At 41.8% G+C, this 23,791-nt stretch overlaps 1 protein-coding gene across 1 annotated transcript in view; it reads left to right on the top strand.

The window, feature by feature from the left end:
* Positions 1-23,791, top strand: part of LOC311485388 (glypican-6-like) — a gene marked incomplete at its 5' end in the record, with an annotated part of 158,186 nt that overhangs the window by 132,210 nt on the left and 2,185 nt on the right. Inside the window, 2 exons of the mRNA XM_084540755.1 lie at positions 18,213-18,343; positions 20,258-20,433. Coding sequence (XP_084396881.1) covers positions 18,213-18,343; positions 20,258-20,433 — 307 coding nt within the window. The remainder of the gene's footprint in view (positions 1-18,212; positions 18,344-20,257; positions 20,434-23,791) is intronic.

Genomic DNA, 23,791 nt, shown 5'->3' on the forward strand with positions numbered 1-23,791 from the left:
TAAAGGATTCTTTAGCGGATATCTGTGGGTCTTCTCCCACTGCCAGTGGGCCTTTCTCCATGGTCACGACAGTCAAGATAAAATAAACATCAAAGATGCTTTGCTACAAGCAGAGACTGCAGGAGCAACTTAGGACGTGGCAATTGAAGATCTGTCCCATGATGGATCTCTGGAAGAGCAGTCAGCATGCATGCGGGAACTGGATACTGAAGGTCACCGCCTTGTTCTGTTTTGAGTTGTTCCTAAAGCGTTTTTGTGTGTGTGTCTGTGTCAGGCTGCATCCTGCCGGGGATGGTTGCTGCTATCAAGGAGTGTCATTGCTATTGGGTGGGGGTGCCTGGTCTGGTCTGGTCTAGGTAGGGTGACCAGATGTCCCGCTTTGTGCGGGACAGTCACGCATTTTCATTACTTTTCACACGTCCCGCAAATTGAGACGTTGTCCCGCATTGTTATTGACAGTCAGACTCCAGTTTCGAAATGCATGTTTTACAATCTGGCATTTATCAAATAGCTGTTTGGAGAAAGCAGTGAGGGCTGTCATCAGGGGTCGGGGCGGGCTGTTTGATCATGTCAATCAAACTGGGACGCGGACGCAGGTTAACGGCGCGCCCACCAACAACAAACAATGCGAATCAGATCAGAACGGCATGCAGCGCGAGACATGGAGGGAAGCACAACCCGTACGACTGAGAAGAGGAAATGCAGCTATAATAAAGACTGGGAAACTATCTATCCAATGCAAGGCGAGTCTGGTAAAGTTTGCTGTGAAGTTTGCTTGAGTCATTTTTCCGTTTCACACGGAGGTGAATACGACGTGAAACGACACAGACAATGCGAGACAAAACGTGTTGCTCACCTTGTGAACTTGGGAAATTTGCATTTAAGCAAGTTTTTATATATATTTATATTGTAAAATATATTTGTTAAGTTTTTATTTGCAGGCTGTTATGTCCTACTGAATCAATCAGATGGCAAAGTAATGCCATAAGCAAAGGGGCAGAATAGAAATGTTTATTTTTTCTCATAGTTCTTTTAGACTACCTTGATGCATTGGTATCTCACATTGTCCCACATTGTCCCACACAAACGTAGTCTTTGTCCCACGTCTGGCGAATTGGGATCTGGTCACCCTAGGTCTAGGTGGGTGGTACATGTCTAAGTACTGTAACATCCACACAGGTCCAAAAGTTTCCCAGCAGAACATTGGATTGTCACAAGATCCTCATTGTTATTTACGTCTCCTGTCAGTGGTCATAATGCTGTGGCTGATCTGTGTATACCTACAGTATGCAAGACAGTACCTTCTACTAAATTATTTACTTCATACGCACAGTTTTTGCCTCTTCAGGAACTTCGCTGTGAGAAAAGACTGATGATGTACTCCAGTCCAGCTCTGTTGTTATCGTCTAGTCTCTATGAAGGAACGAATTACAGCCACAAACTGGACCGAACCTTTCTGTGTCATAGGTGGCCACATATGAGAGGAACATGCTGTTAATGTAAGTCTTTTTTTCATGCAGTGTAATGCGGTGTGAATTCCATTAAACATCAACGTCGAGAACCCAGAACCAGTCCAACATCTCACTGGGTTATGTCAAATATTAATTTGTTAATGACGCCGTGGTGTGAACTGCCTCAGGGTTAACCTCGGTGGCTAAACAGAGAGCAATGACTCCAGCTGGTCGGACGTCATTCTGTCAGTCAAACAAAGAGGAAAACCAGTGAGTAATGTGGAAACGGTGGCGCTTGCTCGACAGAAACCCGTCTCTGTGAATGAATTAGGATTAATGTATGTGGACAGGCACAACGGTTCAGTGTGGCCACCTTCTAATCCCTCAGTGTTGAAAAGCAGCCTCATTACTTTATTTATGCCTCCCCCCCCCCACCTCATTTAATTCCCCCACTGTTAATTTGGGACAGTGTGCTCTTTTATATCCTGTGTAGTTACACTTTAATGCCCTGCCTCTTTAGATACATAGGCCACTCTTTCCTTCGCTAAACCCAGTGTACACAATTGCCTAAACGCTGAATGTCTGCACTGTTCACATCAAACATGCTTCTTGGCTCTGCCTCGTTCTATGTACTTTGCTACGAACTCTCACAAATGCACAATTGAGTCCGAATGTATGCGGAAAGGAGGACCAGTTTGCAGTACTCTGTGCCAGTGGGCCTGTTTCTGGTGAAGGAGAAGAAAATAAATGGTGCAAGACACCTATTGTGGTGGACAGCTGCTTGCGAAATGTGCACAGCGTGATGCGTGCTGCAGGGGAGACATGCCAGTAAATTACAAAACCGTGGTGATGTTTTGTTGTTTGCTGGTTTCCAGCTCCTCTGCCTGGTTTTCTAGTGAGCTCTCCCAGGCTTTTGCTTCTTCCTCTTCGGGGGAACCTCTTTGCAAGAGAGGCGCACGGTTTTGTGTTGACAAAATACGGTGTACAGTGTGTCTCTTTTGAGATGCATGAAGACTTGCTCACGTTAAATTCCCAAACCAGCCAAAAAAGACCAAGTCTTTTTTTCATGCAGTGTAATGTGGTGTGAATTCCATTAAACATCAACGTCGAGAACCCAGAACCAGTCCAACATCTCACTGGGTTATGTCAAATATTGATGGTTGCAAAAATGTGCGTGTCCCTTTGCAACATTGTTAAGTATATTTCTCAACACTTTGGCGCAATATGTATGGAAAAGTACATTGGAAAAAATACTATTTTGAGGTAAAAGTCAAAGTTTGAAATGACTTTTTAATTTATAAAATTAAAAAAATGCTTTATTTTGTGATCAGAAATGTGAAAAGGTTTAATGCTTGAAGTAATCTTTATTATTTAGCCCTAAGTTTACCTAAAGATCAACGGATTCCTCAAAAAAATTTAGATATTCTATCAAATATTATTATAAGATAAATATAATAGCATGAATTAATCAATTTATATCATATATAATCCTCAAAATAATCCCTAAAAAATAGCTGTTTGTAGCAGCCCTAAATCTGACCTGACATTCTTTATACCAGTGCACTCAGAGAAAAACTAATAATAATTCAGTTACTGGATATCGCCAGAAAAACTCCAAATAGCTCAACCCTTCCAAACTCATCATCCTCAGTTTTAGTGTAAATGAGAGTCGTTTCCCATTTCGAGCTACATTCTGACCCAAACTGCTCCGCTAGACCTGGCTGCCCGGCTACCAGAGCAGCTTGTCAGTAGACGCTGCCAGAAACCCACAGCATGCGCTGGAATCTACACTGGACTCATCTTCCCTGCTCATCACCGGGGATGTTTAGCCCACCAGTCTATTTAGACCGCTTCCCTCGACGCAGTGTGGTTATCACCTCTGCCTGAAGGTAGAAGGTGTTTACCTTGATTTAACACCGCGGGCCCTTGTGAGCTAAACTCATCTACATAGGTAGGCAGGCAAGCTGGAATAAGCCACGGTGTGTCAAAGAAAATCCTATTTAGCGCATTATTCAAAGCACCGAATCACAAAATGCATTGTGTCTAAAGTAAGCTAACCCAATTGCTGTGCGTATAACGAGGAAGTGACCATTCGTGTTGCTTCCCTTTGGAGATTCTCTGACTCTTTTAAAGCTTGTATAAAGCTACGCTTTATATAATTTAAATCCCCCAGTGCTGTGAGAGTGGTTCAGTCCATGATAGCTTGTTTCTGGTGGTACTGTATACATGTGACCTAGAAACTACAGGACTTTTAAGTGATCCTGCAGACTGTCCTTGCATATTTATCAAGTGTACAAAATGTTTAGAGGCTACAGTATCTGATGTTACTTCTTTGGTCCATAAAGTTGCTGATACTGATAAAGCTTTGGTGCAGACTCTGGAGCAGTATTCGGAGTCTTCTCTTTGGTGCAGACTCTAGAGCAGTATTCGGAGTCTTCTCTTTGGTGCAGACTCCAGAGCAGTATTCAGTCTTCTCTGCCTCAGATGCATGCATTTGGATTCTGTGTTTGAGTCTGCTAAAAGTTGCAGGGGATTTGTTTCTCTTGCAGCGTAACTCTGGGTGATTGGCCCGGACCGCGGAGTCAGGAAGAAATCCAACGGAGCGAATTACACTGTGATCTGTGCTTTCGGTACAAATAACCAGCCCAAGGTCAATCAATACGGATGCCACCCCCACTGTAAATTATTCATTCATTTCCTTTCCTAGCTGTTGCCGCTGAAGGTGTACGGATGAAGTGGTTTTTCCACTCTGCAGTTTACGGCCAAACACATCAACATGTTGCATTTTTAATATTTAAGGTGGTTGCCAAATTCAATAGCTCTGTAGAAATTTGACAGCAGTATGCACAAGATTTAGAAGTCGCTCATTCCACGAAGTTGCTTTTTCTATCTCAGCAATGTCTGTTTATAAATGGTGCGTTTACCCTTGGGATGGGACACAAAACCAGCTGTGTATGAAACTCCCATCTGTGCTTACATTATCAGGTCATGGTTTGTTTAGCCTGAATGTTCTGTATAAAAACTGCTCAGACACTTTATCAACTGATGTTCATTTTCCTGCCTTATATTAACATGAATTGAGCTCCAGATGAAATTTAAATGATATTTGGTTTTGCGTTTTCTGTAGGGAGATAAGGTTATATTGTGGAATATACACCGATCAGGCATAACATTATGACCACCTTCCTAATATTGTGAAGGTGTCCCTTGGGATGATCATCCCACAGATACTTGATCAGTTTGGGATCTAGTGAATTTGGAGGCCAGGTCAACACCTTGTGCGGTTCTTCGTGTTTTTTGAGGTGTTCCTAGTAGGGGTTGAACATTGAATTTTCTAGATGAGTAATATGCGGTGAAAGTCGAGTCGACGTCAACTAGTTGATGACCTCACACATAAAAACACAGTAGAAAGTAATGCTTTGCAACAATGAAATCTACGTTCTTGACCTGAACACATATTGTAGCGTCTCACACAAAGGAAGCCGTGGAGGCTTTTCGCCAAAGTATCGAAGCTTGAACACGGGTCAACTACTGTCGGCCGTAGCCCATGCTAACACCATAAACACTGTCAGTCTGACACTTCTAATATGCCATAGATATGCTAATAGAACACAACAGAGCTGAACATAAACACGTGAGTTTATCAATACTGTGCGCTGAAGATATGCATTGTCTATATAAATGGGCACCGTCAATAGCATTTAATAGTAATTCACAATTGTAAAATAGAATTATGTAGCCGGGATAAAAATGTGGTATAGTACTTTTGTTGTATTTCAGGACTGACTTACATATTCTGCATGTGAAGTATTTCCACACACTTGATGAACCGCTGCTAGTAAAACAGTAATAATTGCACATAACACACAAGGTAAAGAATATAAGTGTGAATGTAAAACTGAGAAAAATTAAATAAAATATAGACTGTAAACCGCTGCTAGTTTGCTGCAACGACGCACTGGGCCTCTTCTCGGAGGCGTCCGTGGTGTTATTGTCACGTGATCAGCGACTAGTCGGCTTCCTGCTTAAAGCGTCACGGTGCAGCAGTAAAGTCAACCCCTAGTTCCTAAAGTGTTTTTGTGTGTGTGCCTGTGTCAGGCTGCATCCTGCTGGGGATGGCTGCTGCCATCAAGGAGTGTCATTGCTATGGGGTGGGGGTGCCTGGTCTGGTCTAGGTGGTTGCTACATGTCTAACATCCACATGAATACATTGTATTGTCACAAGATGGTCAATGATATTCACTTCTCCTGTCAGTGGTTGTAATGCTGTGGTGGATCAGTGTACGCTGTGATACTAAATGTGATTTTAGATATTGAGATGAACTTCCATTTGTTTTACAAGTAAGTGATAGTAAATAATAATAAACTGCTTTACTAAATAATGCTATCTACAGTCTTATAGTGTTAGAATATATTGGGTTATTAATAGCACACTTTTAAAGTAATTAATCTGCCTCTGTTGTATCTGCATTTAAAAAGATTTTATCCTGTGTTGAGATTTCCATACAGTATTTACAGTTTCTAAAAATAACCGATGATTGTGACGATTGTTTCTCACACATACGGGTTTACCGCTCCATCACCTTTCTTGTATCTGTCCTCCTGTTGAGCGTTGGAAGTGCTATGTATCTACGACTGTAAGATCGTGACAGATATTATACTAAACACTGAGGAACATTTCTATTCCTGACTACGCTGCGACTATAATTACCTAAATCACACACACACACACACACATCACATCATGGTTATTGGGCAAAGCGGTTGTCATGGGGACGAGTTGTAAATAACATTCCAGCCATACCTGCAGCCTGTTGCTGGAATTAGCAGATGTGTGGGACATTATGGTTACAGAACATCCTCTAATTGCGTAATTAGCGATGAGGAACGGGATTTATATATTGCATTAGCCAGTTCATCTGTTGTGAGAGTCAGAGCTGAAATAACACATGCTTTTGTTGTGCAAATTACCAGTACCTGCAGGACCCTACATTTAAACAGTCATTGAAGCAGCTGATCTAATAAAGACAAATGTATATCGGCTCCATCAAAAGCCCTAAACCTGCATCAGTACGACCCTGCAAAGGTGTTTTTATTTCATCTCTCATGTCACATCACTCTTGGTAGACGCTGCACTAAAAGCCGAGATGACATGTGAAGGAGACCTTATGTTCCTGCAAAGTGCTCCGCTGATAACCCTCTTATGCTGCTAGATCCCCGTCTTCTTAAAGGCACCTGTGCACATCAGAGATTTTATTTCCTCCACACAACTTGGCATCTGACGCACTTTCTAAATGAAATGAAAAGGGCCGACACCAAGGAGTCTGGATTCGCGCGGTCGTGCTGTAACACTACAGCGGCGTGGGTGAACTCTCCTCTCCATCTCCTTCACCCCTGAAATTCCAACTCCAAAACATATTTAATATTCTCAAAGGAATCGCCAGAGAGTTGCGGTCTACTGAGCCGTTGGATATCTCTCTGTGCAGGTTTTACCTTGACCCTCTGTGCTTGTCACGAGCTGAACTCTGCCTCTGAGCGCTGTGGTTAGGACCGAAACCTCACCCCATTCAGGCCTTCCGTTCTGATTATCTGTGATTCCACGGATAGAAATATTACATCTAGCTTGGTAAAGCCGCAGACGTTTTTGTTGCTTCTCTAATAGTGTGAAAATGTAAAGGGCATAATAGTCTAAGCTCTTCAAGATACATTTAAATGTCGCACAAAGCCATTTACGATTTTAATTTTTTTTTAAAGAATGTTAGAAGCACAGTGGTGTGGTCGTCGGTTAAGTACCGTTCTCCTGGAAACCACCAAACCCAGACTCGTCCATCAGATGGAGAAGCGTGATTCATCACTCCAGAGAACCCGTCTCCACTGCTCCAGAGTCCAGTGGTGGCGTGCTTCACCACTGCATTCAACGCTTTGCATTGCACTTGGTGATGTATGGCTTGGATGCAGCTGCTCGGCCATGAAAACCCATTCCATGAAGCTCTCTCCACGCACTGTTCTTGAGCTAATCTGAAGGCCACATGAAGTTTCAAAGTTCCACTTTATTATAATACCACTGACAGTTGACTGGATTATTTAGTAGCGAGGAAGTTTCACGACTGGCATCCTATCACAGTACCACGCTGGAATTTACTGAGCACCTGAGAGCGACCCGTTCTTTCACAAATGTTTGTAGAAGCAGTCTGCATGAATAGGTGCTTGATTTAATACACCTGTGGCCATGGAAGTGATTGGAACACCTGAATACAGTTATTTGGATGGGTGAGTTAATACTTTGGGCAATATAGTATATTTTGAATCTCTGATATTAAGCAAATAACATCTTATATCAAATAAAATTATATATATATATATATATATATATATATATACACATGATAGATAGATAGGTTTTTATTTGTCACATGCACAGTTATACATAGTACAATGCACAGTGAAATGTATTTTTGTACCTGCAGCCAGTAGTAAAAAAGTAGTACAGTAAAACAGTAATAATTGCACATAACACACAAGGTAAAGAATATAAGTGTGAATGTAAAACTGAGAAAAATTAAATAAAATATAGACTGTAAACTCAAAATTAAACTTAGAGTATATGTCCACACATTTACAGTAGCGAAAACAGCGTGACTAAGGTGCAGTGGTATTTAAGTCCGGTTAAGGCTCAGAGGTCAGCAGGCGGATGGCATGATAGTCATGTTTTGTCTCACACGTTGGTGTGGATATTAGTCGCAGAATAAAATAACTGACGAATATTTTTCATCATCGTCTTTGTTGATGAAATTAACACTGACAGACATCAAGAGCCGCTGGTTCTTCGTAGCCTTGCCATTATTTGCCAGTGTGTTACATTTAATTTGACATAGCATATGTGTTAATTAAATACTCTGATAATAATATAAATGGGTGGTGTGTCGACTGATTAAAAATTGCCCATAAGCTTAAGGTCTCTTGCCTGTGATTGTTTTGTTTTATAACTCTGAACGTCTGAAGATTTACATGAAATCATTTAATATTTATGACTAAATAAGCTACAGTCAGAATGTATGTGTATACGCGGGTGTGGTTTAATCAGATCTGATTAACTGTGGCAGAGAAATTGCGCGTCAGAGTTCGACCACATTGCACAGCAGTGAGAGGCTGAGATTTGAAGTGAATCTGGAGATGTTTTTTTTGAAGGAGACAGTCGTGTGTGACTTCACATCAGCCTGCCTTGAGCTACAGCACTGTGTTGATACTTTAAAGTAGGGATTTTTATTGCAGCTATAATTTTAACACCCACAGCAAGACTTCTCACTGTGTCTAAAGTGAGGAAACACATGGATTTTAATTCTATTAGAGACCGCGGAGCGAAGGAGCGGAGTCGTGCCCTGGTATCAGATTTTATTAAAAATAATAATTTTTGATGTCGGCTCTTGTGGATGGACTGACAAGCTAACAGTGTGTGATTTGGTGGAGATTAATGGTTTCTTCTTCTTCTTCTTCCTCTTCTTCGTGAGTCACATTGTTTTTAATCGATTAAGCCAGGCTTTGTTAATGGTCCGTGTGTTTAACAGTAAGCAAGGGCCAATCACAGCGTTTAGTCCTCGCTCCAGTGCGCTATGGCTCTGCTCCCACGCTGTGTACAGCTCTTCACTCTTGACAACCAAGCACTCACTGACAAAGTAAGACGCCTGTGATATGCCGAGTCAAAAGCCCAGCACACAACAAACAGTCGCATGGAGCCAGTCATCGCATTGAATAACTTTAGATAAGCGCCAGAGTCAACAGTTTGGCTGCAATTTGAAACCGAAGCCGGTGGATCTGACCTGTGAAAGCCCTAATTAAAATTACTGGACCTACATTAGCATGCAATGCTGGAGTTTGCCCTACTTGCTACATGCTCTGAATGCTCAGCAGCCACTTGAGTTCAGTCCCAGTACTCTGCAAGCCAAGGAGGAGGTAGGAGTGAAGCTTTCTTTGAATAAAATCTTTAATTCAGGCAGTACAAAGAAGGCAGGGGATCGACTGGAACAGCAAACAAGCACTATTTTATTTTCATTGTTTGTTTTTTCTTGCAAGTACTGGTGGTGGTGGTGGTGATTTGCAGTATATTATAGAATTCACTTAGTTGGCCCAAAATATTTCAAAATTACAAGGCTCCATCTTAATCCCCAAATCTCATTTCCAGTATGTGTCTTCATTGTGAAATTGTAATTCATTAAAGAATCACTTACGTTGAATCTTGTGTACTGTAACCGTAGCAACACAGATCCATGCCAGAAACCTGTCACCAAAAAAAAAAAAAAAACCCACGTCTCAATATGGAGGTTTAGCCTCAGCAGGTTACCCCTTCTCATGCCACCCCGAGCCTTGCATGGCCTTTCTAAATCGTGCATATACAACGATCAGGCATAACATTATGACCACCTTCCTAATATTGTGTAGGTCTCCCTTGTGTCGCCAAAAACAGTTGTGGCTCATCAGAGGATGGACATGGGCCTTCTGAGGGTGTCCTGTGGTGTCTGGAAACAGAATGTTGTTAGTGGGGGGCCTTTGAGGGGAGGGACCTCTGAGGATCATCCCACAGATACTTGATCAGTCTGGGATCTAGTGAATTTGGAGGCCTCAAATGTTTGTTTTTGTGTGTGTGCCTGTGTAAGGCTGCATCCTGCTGGGGATGGCTGCTGCCATCAAGGAGTGTCATTGCTATGGGGTGGGGGTGCCTGGTCTAGTCTAGGTGGGTGCTACATGTCTAAGTAACATCCACACCAATGAATGCCTGGTCCAAAAGTTTCCCAGCAGAACACTGAATTGTCACAAGATCAATGTTATTTACTTCTCCTGTCAGTGGTTTTAATGCTGTGGCGGATCGGTGTACATTTCAGCACATGAAGTCCTAACTTACAAAAACGGTCTTTTCTTTCTATTACCATGCATTTGTAGCTTGTCAGCATCAATTCCAGGCCACACTTGGCTCACAAGGAATTTGTGCTGGCATTGCGAGCCTAGTTTGCAAGTTGGAGAGAAGTGGGTTTGTTTTGAACGGGTCCGTCTGTTGTACAGGTCCCTGTACAAAAGAAGTTGCTAAAGAATAGTGGCCCTGTAGTGTTAATCTTAAATGTTTATGGTTTTCTGTATGTAGGACTTACAGGACTGTGTTAATGGGGAAATAAAGGTTTATTAGGTTGCCGTGGCCGACTCAGTTCTTTTTTGAGTAAAAAAATACCTCTGCATGCAAGTCCTGTAATCTCTCATCCCTGTCGGTGGTAACATGCGGGAAAGTTTTCAACCTCAGCTGTCCTGCTGGGTTTTAAATTTAGTTTTTTAAATTTTTGGCATCACATCATCTTTCAGATCTGACAGGGCTCTCAGAGTTGCAGCATCAGTCGTGTGTTGGATGTCCCTCACACGGGGACTCATCTAGTTGTCTCGTGTGAGACTAGTCACATGAAACCAGTCTCTTGAGACTGCTGTGAGATTCCCGATGAGGGGATACAGGAAATTGCATGCATTAAAATTGAGTGGATCTTTCAAATGAAGATTGATATGAATTGGAAAACCTACTTTTTTTAAACCCAATTTTTTAAAAAAAAAACTTAAGTGATATAATCCAGTTGCTAATGTAAAACAGAAAGGTGTTTCTGTTGTTTTATCCCCCATTTGTATCAATGAAGGTAATACAGTGTCACAGAACACAATATACAGTACACATACAGATAAATCAACACTGCTCTAGAATTAAACAAAAGAAAACAAACAGAATTAACCTTCATGATTTATTGCAAGGACTCCTAATTAAATTAGACTGCAGCTGTTTTACCCGCATGCACCAAATCAGCCGTAAATTGATTATATACTCCAAATGGAAATTAAACAGGTATAATGTGGCCAGCTGATAGAACACTGTGTCAGTTGTCTCAGTCTCTTCTACCAGTGAATTATCAGAGTGAAGCAGTTCTCCAGTGAACTCTGGGCTGCCAATGAGGCGTCGAGAGACACTGGAGGTTCAGCAGCATCTAATCCTGTGTTTGCAGCAGCAGCAGCACAGATATGGTTAAAGCAGTAACTATTCTGGCTGGAGTCAGACTCACTGCCTTGGGCGCTCATGTAAAGACTTATGGTTAGATTTTTGTCTTCGCAAGTCACCCTTAGTGCACTGTGTGCGCTTTTGAGTCTGTGTATGTTTGCATTTATTTATGAACAAGTGTTTGTTTATGCTGTGCAGTAGTAATGACTGTGCTGATAGTGAACTCTTGACACTGTTTATGTAGACTGTATATTTTCTCATACAGATGGAAAACACTGCATTATTCTTTCACAGGCCTCAGTTCCAACGTAATTCATGCGTGGATTTATTTACTTATATGTTCATATTTTGAATTATCCTTCCATCTTGGCTTCACCTCACCCGTTGTGTCGTTGCTTGCAGACACTTGGTTGTCAGAATGGCTCGTATCAATACCACAATGATGCAGGCGCACTTTTAAAGTCTGAGTAAAGTAGCCTGGCACACTCTGATCTGATCCATATTTTCTTGTCAGTGCACGGTTGCTGTGGGCCATCGCGAATCAGAGCCACACCAGCATGTGTTAAACCTAACCAGCTTTGGTGTCTCCATGACAGGATTACCACATGAAATGTGAGGGCAGCCTCCTGCAGTGGCATCCTGTTGGTGCAGGCCCTTTCATGTCCCGTTAAGACCTGAGGCTTCACTCTATGCACTCTCTCCCAAATCCCCCGGTGGAACTAGGACATGATGGGGGCACGTGTGCTCGCTTCTCCCCGTATACATGTGTGCATATCCTCGGCATTCTGTCGTTAGTGGAATATTATTAGTGCGCACATGGGCTGAAAATAAGTGAGAAGGGCTTCAACCTTAGAATAAAACTGATGGGATGTTGTTTCAGATGCACTTAAATTCAAATAGACTTTGATCCACAAGGGAAATTGCTTGGTCACAGTAGCTCAGTTGCACATTAAAAAACAATCTTGAAAAACCACTAGTAAAAATAAAAATAGGTGTGTGACAGTTAAAAATAATTAAATTAAATTAAAGTAAATTAAATTAGATTAAGAATACAATAAATAAATAATAGTATAAGCATATAAAATAGTATAAGATGGAGGAGCACTGACAAGAATAAGATGGACAAATAGATCCAGTTATGGTAGTTTCTGTGATATTTCTCCTTTCTAAAGACCTCTTAAATTTGTTAATATAGCACAAAAATTTAAAGTAATACTCATATTTCTTCGAATAGCTTGAAAAATGTGAACTGTTCCTTCTAACCGATACTTGTAACAATGCACACGCCAGTGACTACTTGGTACAAAGTAAAATTTAACCAAACCCCTAACAAGAAATGTGCTAATGTGAACACGGCGTCGACGAAACGTTAACTTGAATTAAACGTCCTGCCATGGCATCTACCCTTAGAAGAACAGACAAATCACATGGAGGAATGCGCTGCATGTGAGACGAACTAATCACAGCGTATGTGTCGTTATCACCTACAACTCTTTATTAAGGGAGTGTGGGCAGGAAATAATTAGCTCCAAATCCCTTAGGTAAAAAAAAAAAAAGCACTGATGAGGAAAAGACTACGGCATGAGCTGTAGGTGGGAAAGCGGTTATTGCAAGACACGAACGGAAAGTTGCAGCAGTTAGTAGAAACATAAAATGCTGCAATGGGATTATAATTCTACAATGGGATTAAAACAGATCTAATGCTAATCCAGTACCAGACCTCCAAGAAGTGAGCACAGGCAGATGAATCCAATAAAATGTGTAAATCCAATGAAACCGTTTCAAACTTTGTCACATAATTGTGTATAATCAAGTACGCTTAATACTAGGGGTACCATGTATTTGGGATAGAGGTTAGAGGAAGAGTGTATTAATTAGGTAAATTCAAGTTATAGCCCTTTTCTACCGTTTTTTAAAAGTCTTTTTTTTATTATCTGCGTGTGAGGGATTTTCAAAAATGCTAGGGATTCAATATGTTTCACACTGTTACAAATATGGCATAATAAGAAGTAGTTATATAATATTCTAGGAAGAGAATCTGATGTTATATTGGATAAGGTATTCAGTCTGTCCAGCTATGGCTTTACTGAATGAAGTACAGTACAAGCTACTGTGGCCTGCAGCCAAAGCCGAGATAAAGAAACGTTGCTGCTCACTGGGTTATTACCTCAGGCTTGGTGCAGATAACCCGATAGCAGCTGCTCTCTCGGCTTTCTCTCCACCAGCCTCGAGCAGCAGAGCAGTCGGTCCTTTATCCCGAGCTAACCGCCAACCACAACAATTTGCCGGCTCCGACACACAGAGTGCGTCTGTGATTGACAGATGGCATTACTGAAACATTTTAAACCTTTTAGACACGTGTGAACCAAACAAGAGCCGCATAACCACACACTCAAATGTATTTATATGAGGATGCAATGTAAGAAATGGATCAAACGGTTTGTCTGTCTGCATTAATATGAACTGTAAACAATATCATGCAAACTAACATTATTATCTACAGTAGGGGTTGCACAAATTCATTTTTTTTTTAAACTCGACTGCTGTGTGATGAGTCAAGTCGACACAGACAACTAAAAACACAGTAGAAAGTAATGCTCTGCAACAATGAAATCTATATTTTTGACCTGAATACATATGTTGAGAACAGACAGCTCGTGTGCTACATACTGTGTGCTTCAGTTATGTATAGCCTGTATAAAAACATGCAGCACCTCAGCACCATCAATAGCATTTAATAGCACTCCACAGCACGTTGTTAGATGGGATAGTGTAGACGGTCTCTGAGGCCTTCTCCGTGTACTGCATCTAAAGGTCTAATAACTTTGACAATGCAATTCACCAGTAAATAGTTGATGTGCAGCCTCCTTCTCTCTGTTACCGCAGGGCGTTTTGGTGAAGTTGTTAATCGGCAGCTGTCAAGTGGATTTGGACCGTTCCTCTGCTAGCGTTAGCGGATGTCTTTTCATATGAGTGTGCATTGCAGTGGCACTGTTGTTGTATTTCAGGACTGACATATCACAGTGGTGAAGTATTTCCACACACTTGATGAACCGCTGCTAGTTTGCTGCAACGACGCACTGGGCTCCTCACATGTCTTCTAGGAGGCGTCAATGTTGATATTATCACGTGATCAGCAACTAGTCGAGTGTCATGACAAACCGACTAGTCTGTACAACCCCGTACATACCAACTTACATATTGTTGCTTCTAAAGCTAGAGCGCATGTAATTACGAACTACATGACGAAAATACCCATTAAGCACTGATGCATCCATTGTGTTGGAACCAAAGTTAACAAACTCTGAAGGGTGTGGCACGACTGCGTTGGGAACTCTTCACCCATGAGCATATTCCGGTTAGAGAATAAGAGGGACATTTATATGAAGCTTTTAGCAGCCGGGTAAGTCACACATTGTAGGATAATTCTATAAAGACCCCCAAAACGTAAATATAGCTGTCCCCCTAAACCTAAACAGCCTGACTCAATATAGAAAGGGCTAACTAAATTACACTATAATTAACAAATTAAAATATTATTAACATGCATTTTGCATACTCTTAAAGGGAATTCATAACAATAACTGATAAAATCTACTTAAAGAATTTCAATAAAGATATTGGAATCACATATATTCCATAGTAGTGTTAATAAAGGGTAATGTGCCACTGATTGTTGATTTTAGATGTTTGAAATAGTAGTTTAACAAACCATCCATTACTCAAGATCCAATACTTCCTAGCATTTTCCTGCCTCATACAGCCACCTGATGAGGCAAGATCACCTCATCTTCAGTAGAAGATGGAGATTGCTTAGTTGTCATGGAGATGGATCAGATACTATGTGAAGTCAGTGGTGTTTGTGGTTTCATTTCATCCGTCCAGTATTATAATTTGAAGTTTCTCTCATTTGTGTCGACTAAAAGGCGACTTTCGATGGGGGCCACTCGCTAACTTATGTCTGGAACTTTCACCTGCATCACCTGGTTTGTGTTGTACCGTTACGGAGCTCATGTGTCAGCAGATTCATCACCGTATCACATGAGCAAACTCCATCTGCTCGTGAAGCTGCTTTTTGACCAGCCCGGGGAGAAAGAAAATTAGGAAACAGTCGTCCACTTGTGTCAGGCACTCCTCGCTGGTTAGTTAATGAGGTCGAAGTAAAAAATAATAATAATAAAACAAAGACAGAGAAGTGTAATTCTCTCTAATTATGTTTGCCGGTGGAACCCAGAATAAACTCTTAATAACACACAACTGCAACACAAAAGGGAACTACTGTTTTTCACAACCTGGACCTTATTTCTAGCATAAAATACGATCGTTTACTCACACATATAAGCACTAGCGTATCATAACAAAATATTGGCGAAATTAACTAGTTTCGCAGCAGATAATGCGTTATTTAGATGCTGCGTCTCGGTGCCCCAGTCACTCCCGCTATATGGATATACGCTGATCTAAATATCTCCTGAATGAGTGCAAATGACACAAAAGTTATATGGATGAGTAAATGACCGTATTTTAAGCCAGAATTAAGGTAAAAAACAGTAGTTCCCCTTTAAATTCTCCAATTTACATGGACTGAGATTATTAGTATGCCGGGTTTAATCTCTAAAGTAAATAAAATAATGCCTATACACATGTTTGTATACTTTGAAAACTCAGCTGTAATATAACCAACACAGAGGCTTTTGTTTCAATCACGTTTTTTTTTTTTTTTTTTCTCTCTTTCAAATATACGGCTGTAAATTGCATGAGAAAGATATTTTGTAGTCGATGGTTTTTCTGAGCCTTGAAGGATCCCCCAGACGGAATTGGTTAGAGTCCAAAACAATTTAAAGAAAAAATGGCAACCGTGTTGAAAAGCAATAGAATTTCACAGAGGAGGTTGTGACCCATCAACAATGTTCTTTCTGGCCAAAATATATATTTACCCCCCCCTCCCCCCACCCTCACTCCCACCCTCCACACACACACACACACACACAGAGTCACAATAAATACATCACCTGTCTTATGCTTGTTGGTGGCTTCACTCTTTTATGAATGCAGGACACGGTGGCAAGGAAAAAGGCTTGCGAATCCTCTGGAATTATCTTACTCTCAGACACGATGTGCTCGAGCCGTGCAAGCGACACATTTAACAGTGCGGGTGGAAGAAAAAGAAAGCCAGCCCACTCTCCACTCTCACAGAAACGCTTCGTTTTAGGCGTATTCTCGTGAACGGCTCCGTTTGGACCTTCAGTGTCTGTCTTGCTGCATTACCCAGATTCCACTAAGCTTCGCCCACCGGACGGCCAACCTGAAATTATCCCGCAATATACCTTGATGATTTCAAAATTACCCACAGCTAGATTAAACAAAGTAGCACCAGATCAGGATGCTCTCTCCACTTCATCAGGACATGATGCGTTTGTTTTCGATTGCATGTGTTAAGTCATTATGGAACAGACAGTAAAAGTGCAATTTGTCCTATTCAAATGGCCATTCCCTATAGTTTTATAGTTGATATTATATTATTGTATTATACACCGATCGGGCATAACATTATGACCACTTTCCTAATATTATGTAGGTCTCGCTTGTGCCTCCAAAACAGTTGTGACTCATCAGAGAATGGACATGGGCCTTCTGAGGGTGTCCTGTGGTGTCTGGAAACAGAATGTTGTTAGTGGGGGCCTTTGAGGGGAGGGGCCTCTGTGGATTATCCCACAGATACTTGATCACTTTGGGATCTAGTGAATTTGGAGGCCAGGTCAACACCTTGTTGACCTGGCCGTTCTTCATGTTTTTTTTAGTTGTTCCTAAAGCGTTCTTGTGTGTGTGTCTGTGTCAGGCTGTATCCTGCTGCCATCAAGGAGTGTCATTGCTATGGGGTGGGGGTGTCTGGTCTGGTCTAGGTGGGTGCTACATGTCTAAGTAACATCCACATGAATGAATGCCAGAGAATAAGAGGACATTGAATTGTTACAAGATGGTCAATGTTATTTACTTCTCCTGTCAGTGGTTTTAATGCTGTGGCGGATCAGTGTACTTCGTGATACTAAACAATACAAGAATGTGGAAACTTTTACTAATATTAAAGGATTATATTCTATTTCATGTTGCATGATGAATGTTCATACCCTGACATAAAATAAATTGCACGCCTCTTATTCCGTTTGTCGAGGCTTTTGTGTTCCGTGATTGTTACCAACTGCACCAAAAATGACAAATGCAACACAATGTGCTTTTGTACATGACGAGCGCTCATGATCTGTTCCTCCTGTCTGCCGATGACCCGTTCAAACGTCTCGCTGAGTCCAGATGGAATCAGTCGGGGGCGGCCGCTCTTGCCAAATATCAAATCTGAAACCCCGAGTCTGTCTTGTATGAATCAGAGATGAACACAATATGGGTGGAAGTGGACAAGAAGCAAAATGGAAGAACAAGAACCGCGGGTAGTCCGACAGCACTTTTTCCCCCGATGGAATAAATGAACAGAAGGGCTTGTATGACTACACAAACTTGCTGCCATGTCAGTGTTTAAAAATCACAATGTCTGTATTTTTATTTGTTTTTATCTGCTTTATTTCACTTGGTAGACCACACACCCGCACGTTTTTAACTGGAAGTAGAGTAATAACTTTAATATGATCTCTGAAAGCTAACTTACAGCGACTACGGTCGATTCCTTTCTCATCTTTTTAACAAAATTACCAATCTAATAAAAATCTTTCCACTGTTTTGGCCCCCGGCAGGTGATTGACATCAAAGAAAAGTTGAAGGAGTCAAAGAGGTTCTGGTCCAACCTGCCGGACGACATCTGTGCCAAGGGCAAACTCACGGAGTCAGACGACGAGCAGTGCTGGAACAGCCACGCGAAGGGCAGGTGAGGACTTCTGCTGCTCTTTATAACCACGGCAAAGTCACACTGCTCTCCTGTTATCACTTTTTGCCTGCCAGGGATTAAAATAACCACTCTGTTCCCAGATTAACACTCTCTCTTTTGGTACAATGGTTGCTACTTATATGGAGAACTTCTACCACAGTATATAAGCTCCGAGGCTGTAATACCAAGAAGGCTGTAGAGTTTCCGGCGCCTCTTTGTCATGCAGCTTTTGCAGTAACGCAGGGTGGTATGGAAGTTTTATCTGAGTGTGAACCAGAGATGCTGCCTGAAAAAAAAAAATATATATATATATATATATATATATGCCAGCACATCACTGCGAGGATGATGCCCAGATGGTGTAATAAAAAACAGAAAAAATAAAAAAACATTTGTGCACCTGCACGGTTTTATCGTTGTAAATCTTGTAGGTAAATTGGTAATAAAACATCAGGAACAGTCAGACTGTGTTAGGAATATAGAATATGATCCTTCTTTATTTAAAGAAAGGATAGGCCCACGTCACTTTATATTACAGTTATGAGATTAAATAGAAAGATTAATGCTTAAATGGTAAGACATTGACACATACACAGATCAGGCATAACATTACGACCACTTACAGGAGAACTAAACAACACTGACCGTTTTGTGAAAACTTTTGGACCTGGCATTCATTCGTGTGTATGTTACTTAGGCATGTAGCACCCACCCAGACCAGACCAGGCACCCCCACCCCATAGCAATGACACTCCTTGATGGCAGCAGCCATCCCCAGCAGGATGCAGCCTGACACAGACACACACACAAAAACACTTTAGGAACAACTAAAAAAAAAACATGAAGAACAGCACAAGGTGTTGACCTGGCCTCCAAATTCACTAGATCCCAAACTGATCAAGATCCACAGAGGCCGCAGGACACCCTCAGAAGGCCCATGTCCATTCTCTGATGAGTCACAACTGTTTTGGAGGGACAAGTGGAGACCTACACATTACCTATGTTATAGGGACTACATATTAGGGAGGTGGTCATAATGTTATGCCTGATCGGTGTATAATATAATAATATAATATTACCTATAAAACCATAGGGAATGCCGACATTAACTGGACAGGTTCCACTTTTACTGTCTGTTCCGTAATGACATAACACACCAAAAAATGTATTGTGAGACCGCACAATCTGGAGCAATTAAATGACTCTACTTCTTATGAGCTGCCTTTCTAGTGAAGTGGATTTGCGTCGGCAGTTAAATTAGTTTTAATTTACTTAATTTGAAGACAAAATTTGTGGCCTTCTGTTCTGAAGTGGAACCAATACCGAGCGGAAACACACAGTTAGGACAGATTACGCATCTGTGTCTTAAAGTCTGATTTATGCACCGTCAGAAGGAATAGCTAGTTTCAGTTGGACCACTCCGGGACAAGATCATGAGATAGTCGCTCTCGGCAGTGACAACCACTACATCATTCCCTCTGTGATTCAAGTGGATCGCTCTGTTGGCAGAGAGAGCGCCACTTCAGACAAAAAAAAAAAAAACTAATGAACACAATTAAAGCTAATGAGGAGAACAAACTCGCCGCTTTGACAACACATACGCCGCTTTAAATAGAAAGACTGCAAATTAATAACAAGCAAACCGAGAGCTACATTCGCCAGTTTCTCTGTGAGTATGCATTGTTCTTGAAGGGGTGTTTTGTCTATTTCTGTGTGTTTTTCTGAATTTTGCCTCTGATTATATATCAGTGATGCCACTTGATGTTTGAAGCATTGCACCTTTTGGAAGCTGGAGCATGGAGCACAAACTATGGTGCTTTACCTAGGAATAATCGTGGTTTTTGCAGGGATACAACATCAACATCAGCATATCAGGCGATGTACTGTAAGTTGTCGGTGTGTCACTGTGTCCAGATATTTCCCTGAAGTGGTGAAGGAGGGTCTGACCAACCAGGCGAACAACCCAGAGGTGGATGTGGACATCACCAGGCCCGACACTCTGATTCGGCAACAGATCATGGCTCTGCGCGTCATGATCAACAAGCTGAAGAACGCCTACAACGGAAACGACATCTACTTCCAGGACTCCAGTAAGTCCTCCAGGCACAATGTAATGATAAGCGGAACGCAAACAGAGGAGTTTCCCTGCTCCTTTGCTGCGTGTCGGTCCACAAAACCAGCAGCGCCCCCGTCAGATAGACATAAACCGTTAGTGCAAAAATAAGATCTCAGTTGTCACTCTTGTAGGAACTCGTCGTGCGACACCACGAGGTAGTCAGTGTTGCGCTCAGGCAAGACTGACATTATTAGGAGAATAAATAGCTCTAGGTGTGGTGACACAAACAATGATAGACAAGACGGGAGTGTGTTTTGGAAGATGTACATCTCGAAACACTGCCACGACAAAAAGCCTTCTTCCTGATTCCTCAGAACCGCCTGAGCTGACAAGATGGGAGAGACAAACAAGATGTGCGGTTGCATGACTACCGGCAGTAAAATGTGTACCTCGGCTCCATTGTTGTTGCCGTTAATTTTTTACACCGTGGGTGGCGTCTTCTTCAACATCAGACTGCTGGAGCAACTTAAAATTATTGCACAGGTTAGCGCTGAAAATGACGAGCGTGAAGAATGTTCTATCATTTTTAATTGAAACATCAATGCTCTGCGCGCACATTTACAATCGTGCAGACAGTCGTTCTCTATCATCCGCAAAGGCCCGTTCACGCCAGCGCAATTAATTAAGTACAATTGGCCCCGAAAAGCAGATGTAAATAAATCAAGGCAGGCCTCTTACGTAAGAGGTTTGTGGTTAACTTTGACGTGCACCGCTGAACAATATCAATATATCTTGACAGGAACTCTCACAGAATCTCCAGGTCCCAAACAGTGGAAGAGTGTCATGGCTCATTAGATGTGCTGCACCATCCACTTTTATTTAACTCCAAAAAAAAAAAAAGAAGAAGCTCGTTTTCACGCAGTAATCGGGTGTAATAAGACCCCCGGTGTGAGCGTAAAGTCCTATTAAGAGAGCTGGCTGGCGGACGTGTTGGTTTGTCGGCTACGGTGACAATAAATAGAAGCTGCTAATAAGTGTTCAGCTCATTTATAAATAAAAAAAAATATTTAACACGTTTTTATTCAAGTTTAACTGACTCTACCACTTTGACTTACTGTATACTTAGACCGATTTTGGTCACAGTAGCTCAGTAGCACATAAAAACCACTCTTGAGAACCACAAGTTAAAAAAAAACAAAAAACATTTAAATAAAACAATCAAAAAATAAAATATAAGAAGAAATGTACTGTGTATAATGTAAACAAGGTGTAAATAAGTAAGATAATGTAAATAAGGTGCATTAATATTAATAACATGGAGTTATCTGTTAAAGAAAGGTGATCTGGATTGAGTGAAGTTCATATTAGTCCATATTACCATATTAGCATTGGTAAATCTCTGGGCCCGGGACCATATGCAAACTCAGACGGCCCCTTTCTCCTTTAAAAACCCTTCAAAAAAGTATGTAAAATGTAAAATCTCAGCATATTTCAGCCCTCTTTTCTCAGCTTTCATTATGAGGTTTTGAAGGTGGAAAAGGATCTTTCTCTGGCTCCAGCACTGAGCGCTAGTCAATGTTAAAACATTACTTTACTTCCCTTGTGAAAGATGATTAAAAGAACACAATTAACGTACGTTTGAACTGAACCGAACAAAACAAGTTGAATCTGCCGAGCGCTGAGCTGAAGGCCGTCAGAGTCAATGCCAAAACTGACTGTTGCGATAACTTAAAGTTGTATTTACTGATGTGTATTTGTATAGTAATGCTATTGCTCAGCTTAGGGGAAAAAAAAGTCGCCATTGACTGTGAATCTTTGAAAAGAACAAAACAGTTGAAGTCAGCAAAGTGAGGAACCAACTCTAACATCTCCTTCCGTTTATCGGTAGAATGTGTGGATGTGTTTATGCGGTTTATCCTTCCGCGTCAATTTGGCCCAGACCCTACCCGTACCCTAACGCCTCACATGCACCTCCCCAGAAATGTAACTACGCGTCACGGCGACGCAGACTGCAAGAGCTGGGATTGGTCCGCTTGGTAGTGGCGTGTTTCGGCTTTAATATTTCCGGCTGCTTCTCCACCTCTGCACAATTTTCGAATTGATTGTTTTGCATCAATAAAGATGGAACACATCGAGCAAAGCTTAACTGAGGAGGTTCGGAGATGCAAACATTTGTGTGACTCGAGTTTCAGTTGGCATTGTTGAAAGTGAAGCAGGAAGTTGAAACAAAAATGAACCCGACTGGCAAAAAAGACACAGCGCCGACTGATGTTTGGGTGGCGTTTTTTACAGAGTGAGCCAGACTGACGAGCACACAAGTATAAATGGCTGGCATCAGGTTACGTCCCGCAGAAGTATAAACCGCGCTTTAGCCTTGCTTGATTCTAAAGTTTAATTTACCCAGCATTATTAGCTGCTTCCATTAGTCACAGAGGAGGTGGACTGAGATTTTACAACACAGTCCTAACTTCTGTCCCCAAGAAGGTTCACCCCCATTCACACCTTGACACTGGAGCCTTTGACTGATAACAGGCTGTTAGAGAACTGTTCATTAGGGAAATAGGACAGGGACAGGTAAGTATCTAGCTGTTAACAAACACTAGTAGTGCCAGCATCTGGTCGTTAATGGACACTAGTCGAGTGATGGGCTACACCAGGGGTTTCAAACATGCGGCCTGGGGGGCAAAACCTGCCCACCAGAAGGTCCAATCCAGCCCGCAGGAAGAATTTAGCAAAGAGCAAAAATTACATTAAAAAAAACAGCAGGAAACAGCAGCAGGAGGGACTTGCATCCGCTAATTATCAGAGGCTCTGAGGTGGAAAGAGTGGACACTTTCAGATACTCGGGAGTGTGACCACCTCACAGGACCTGTCATGGACTCATCACCCAGACAGCGTCTCTACCTCCTCAGAGACTTTAAGCTCCCTCTCAAGGTGCTCAGGAACTTTTACACCTGCATCTTGTGTGGGAGCATCACCACCTGGATGGGAAATTGCACCAGGCAGGGCTTCGTGGCCCCCAAAAGGGTGGTCCGTTCAGCGGAGCGGACCATCAGAACCCCCCTCCCCAACCTGCAGGACAAAACGTTGCAGGTTAAGGGCCAAGAAGATCCTGGAACAGCCCAGTCACCCCGGACACCCTCTCTCCTCCCTACTGCCATCAGCCCGGCGTTTCCGCTGCCTGGGGACAAAGACTGAGAGGCTGAAGGAGAGTTTCTATCCCCATGCCGTCCATCTGCTCAACTCTGAGCCTTAACCGGACTTAAATTCCACTTCATTATTGCGCTTTGATCACATTAACCCCCTTTAAGTTTACATTTCAAGTTTACAGTCTCTATTTTATTTTTCTCAGTTATACATTTATACTTACATTTTTTACCTTGTGTGCTATG

The sequence above is a fragment of the Chelon labrosus genome (assembly GCF_963514085.1).
Source record: "Chelon labrosus genome assembly, chromosome: 3".
Taxonomy (NCBI): Eukaryota; Metazoa; Chordata; class Actinopteri; order Mugiliformes; family Mugilidae; genus Chelon; species Chelon labrosus.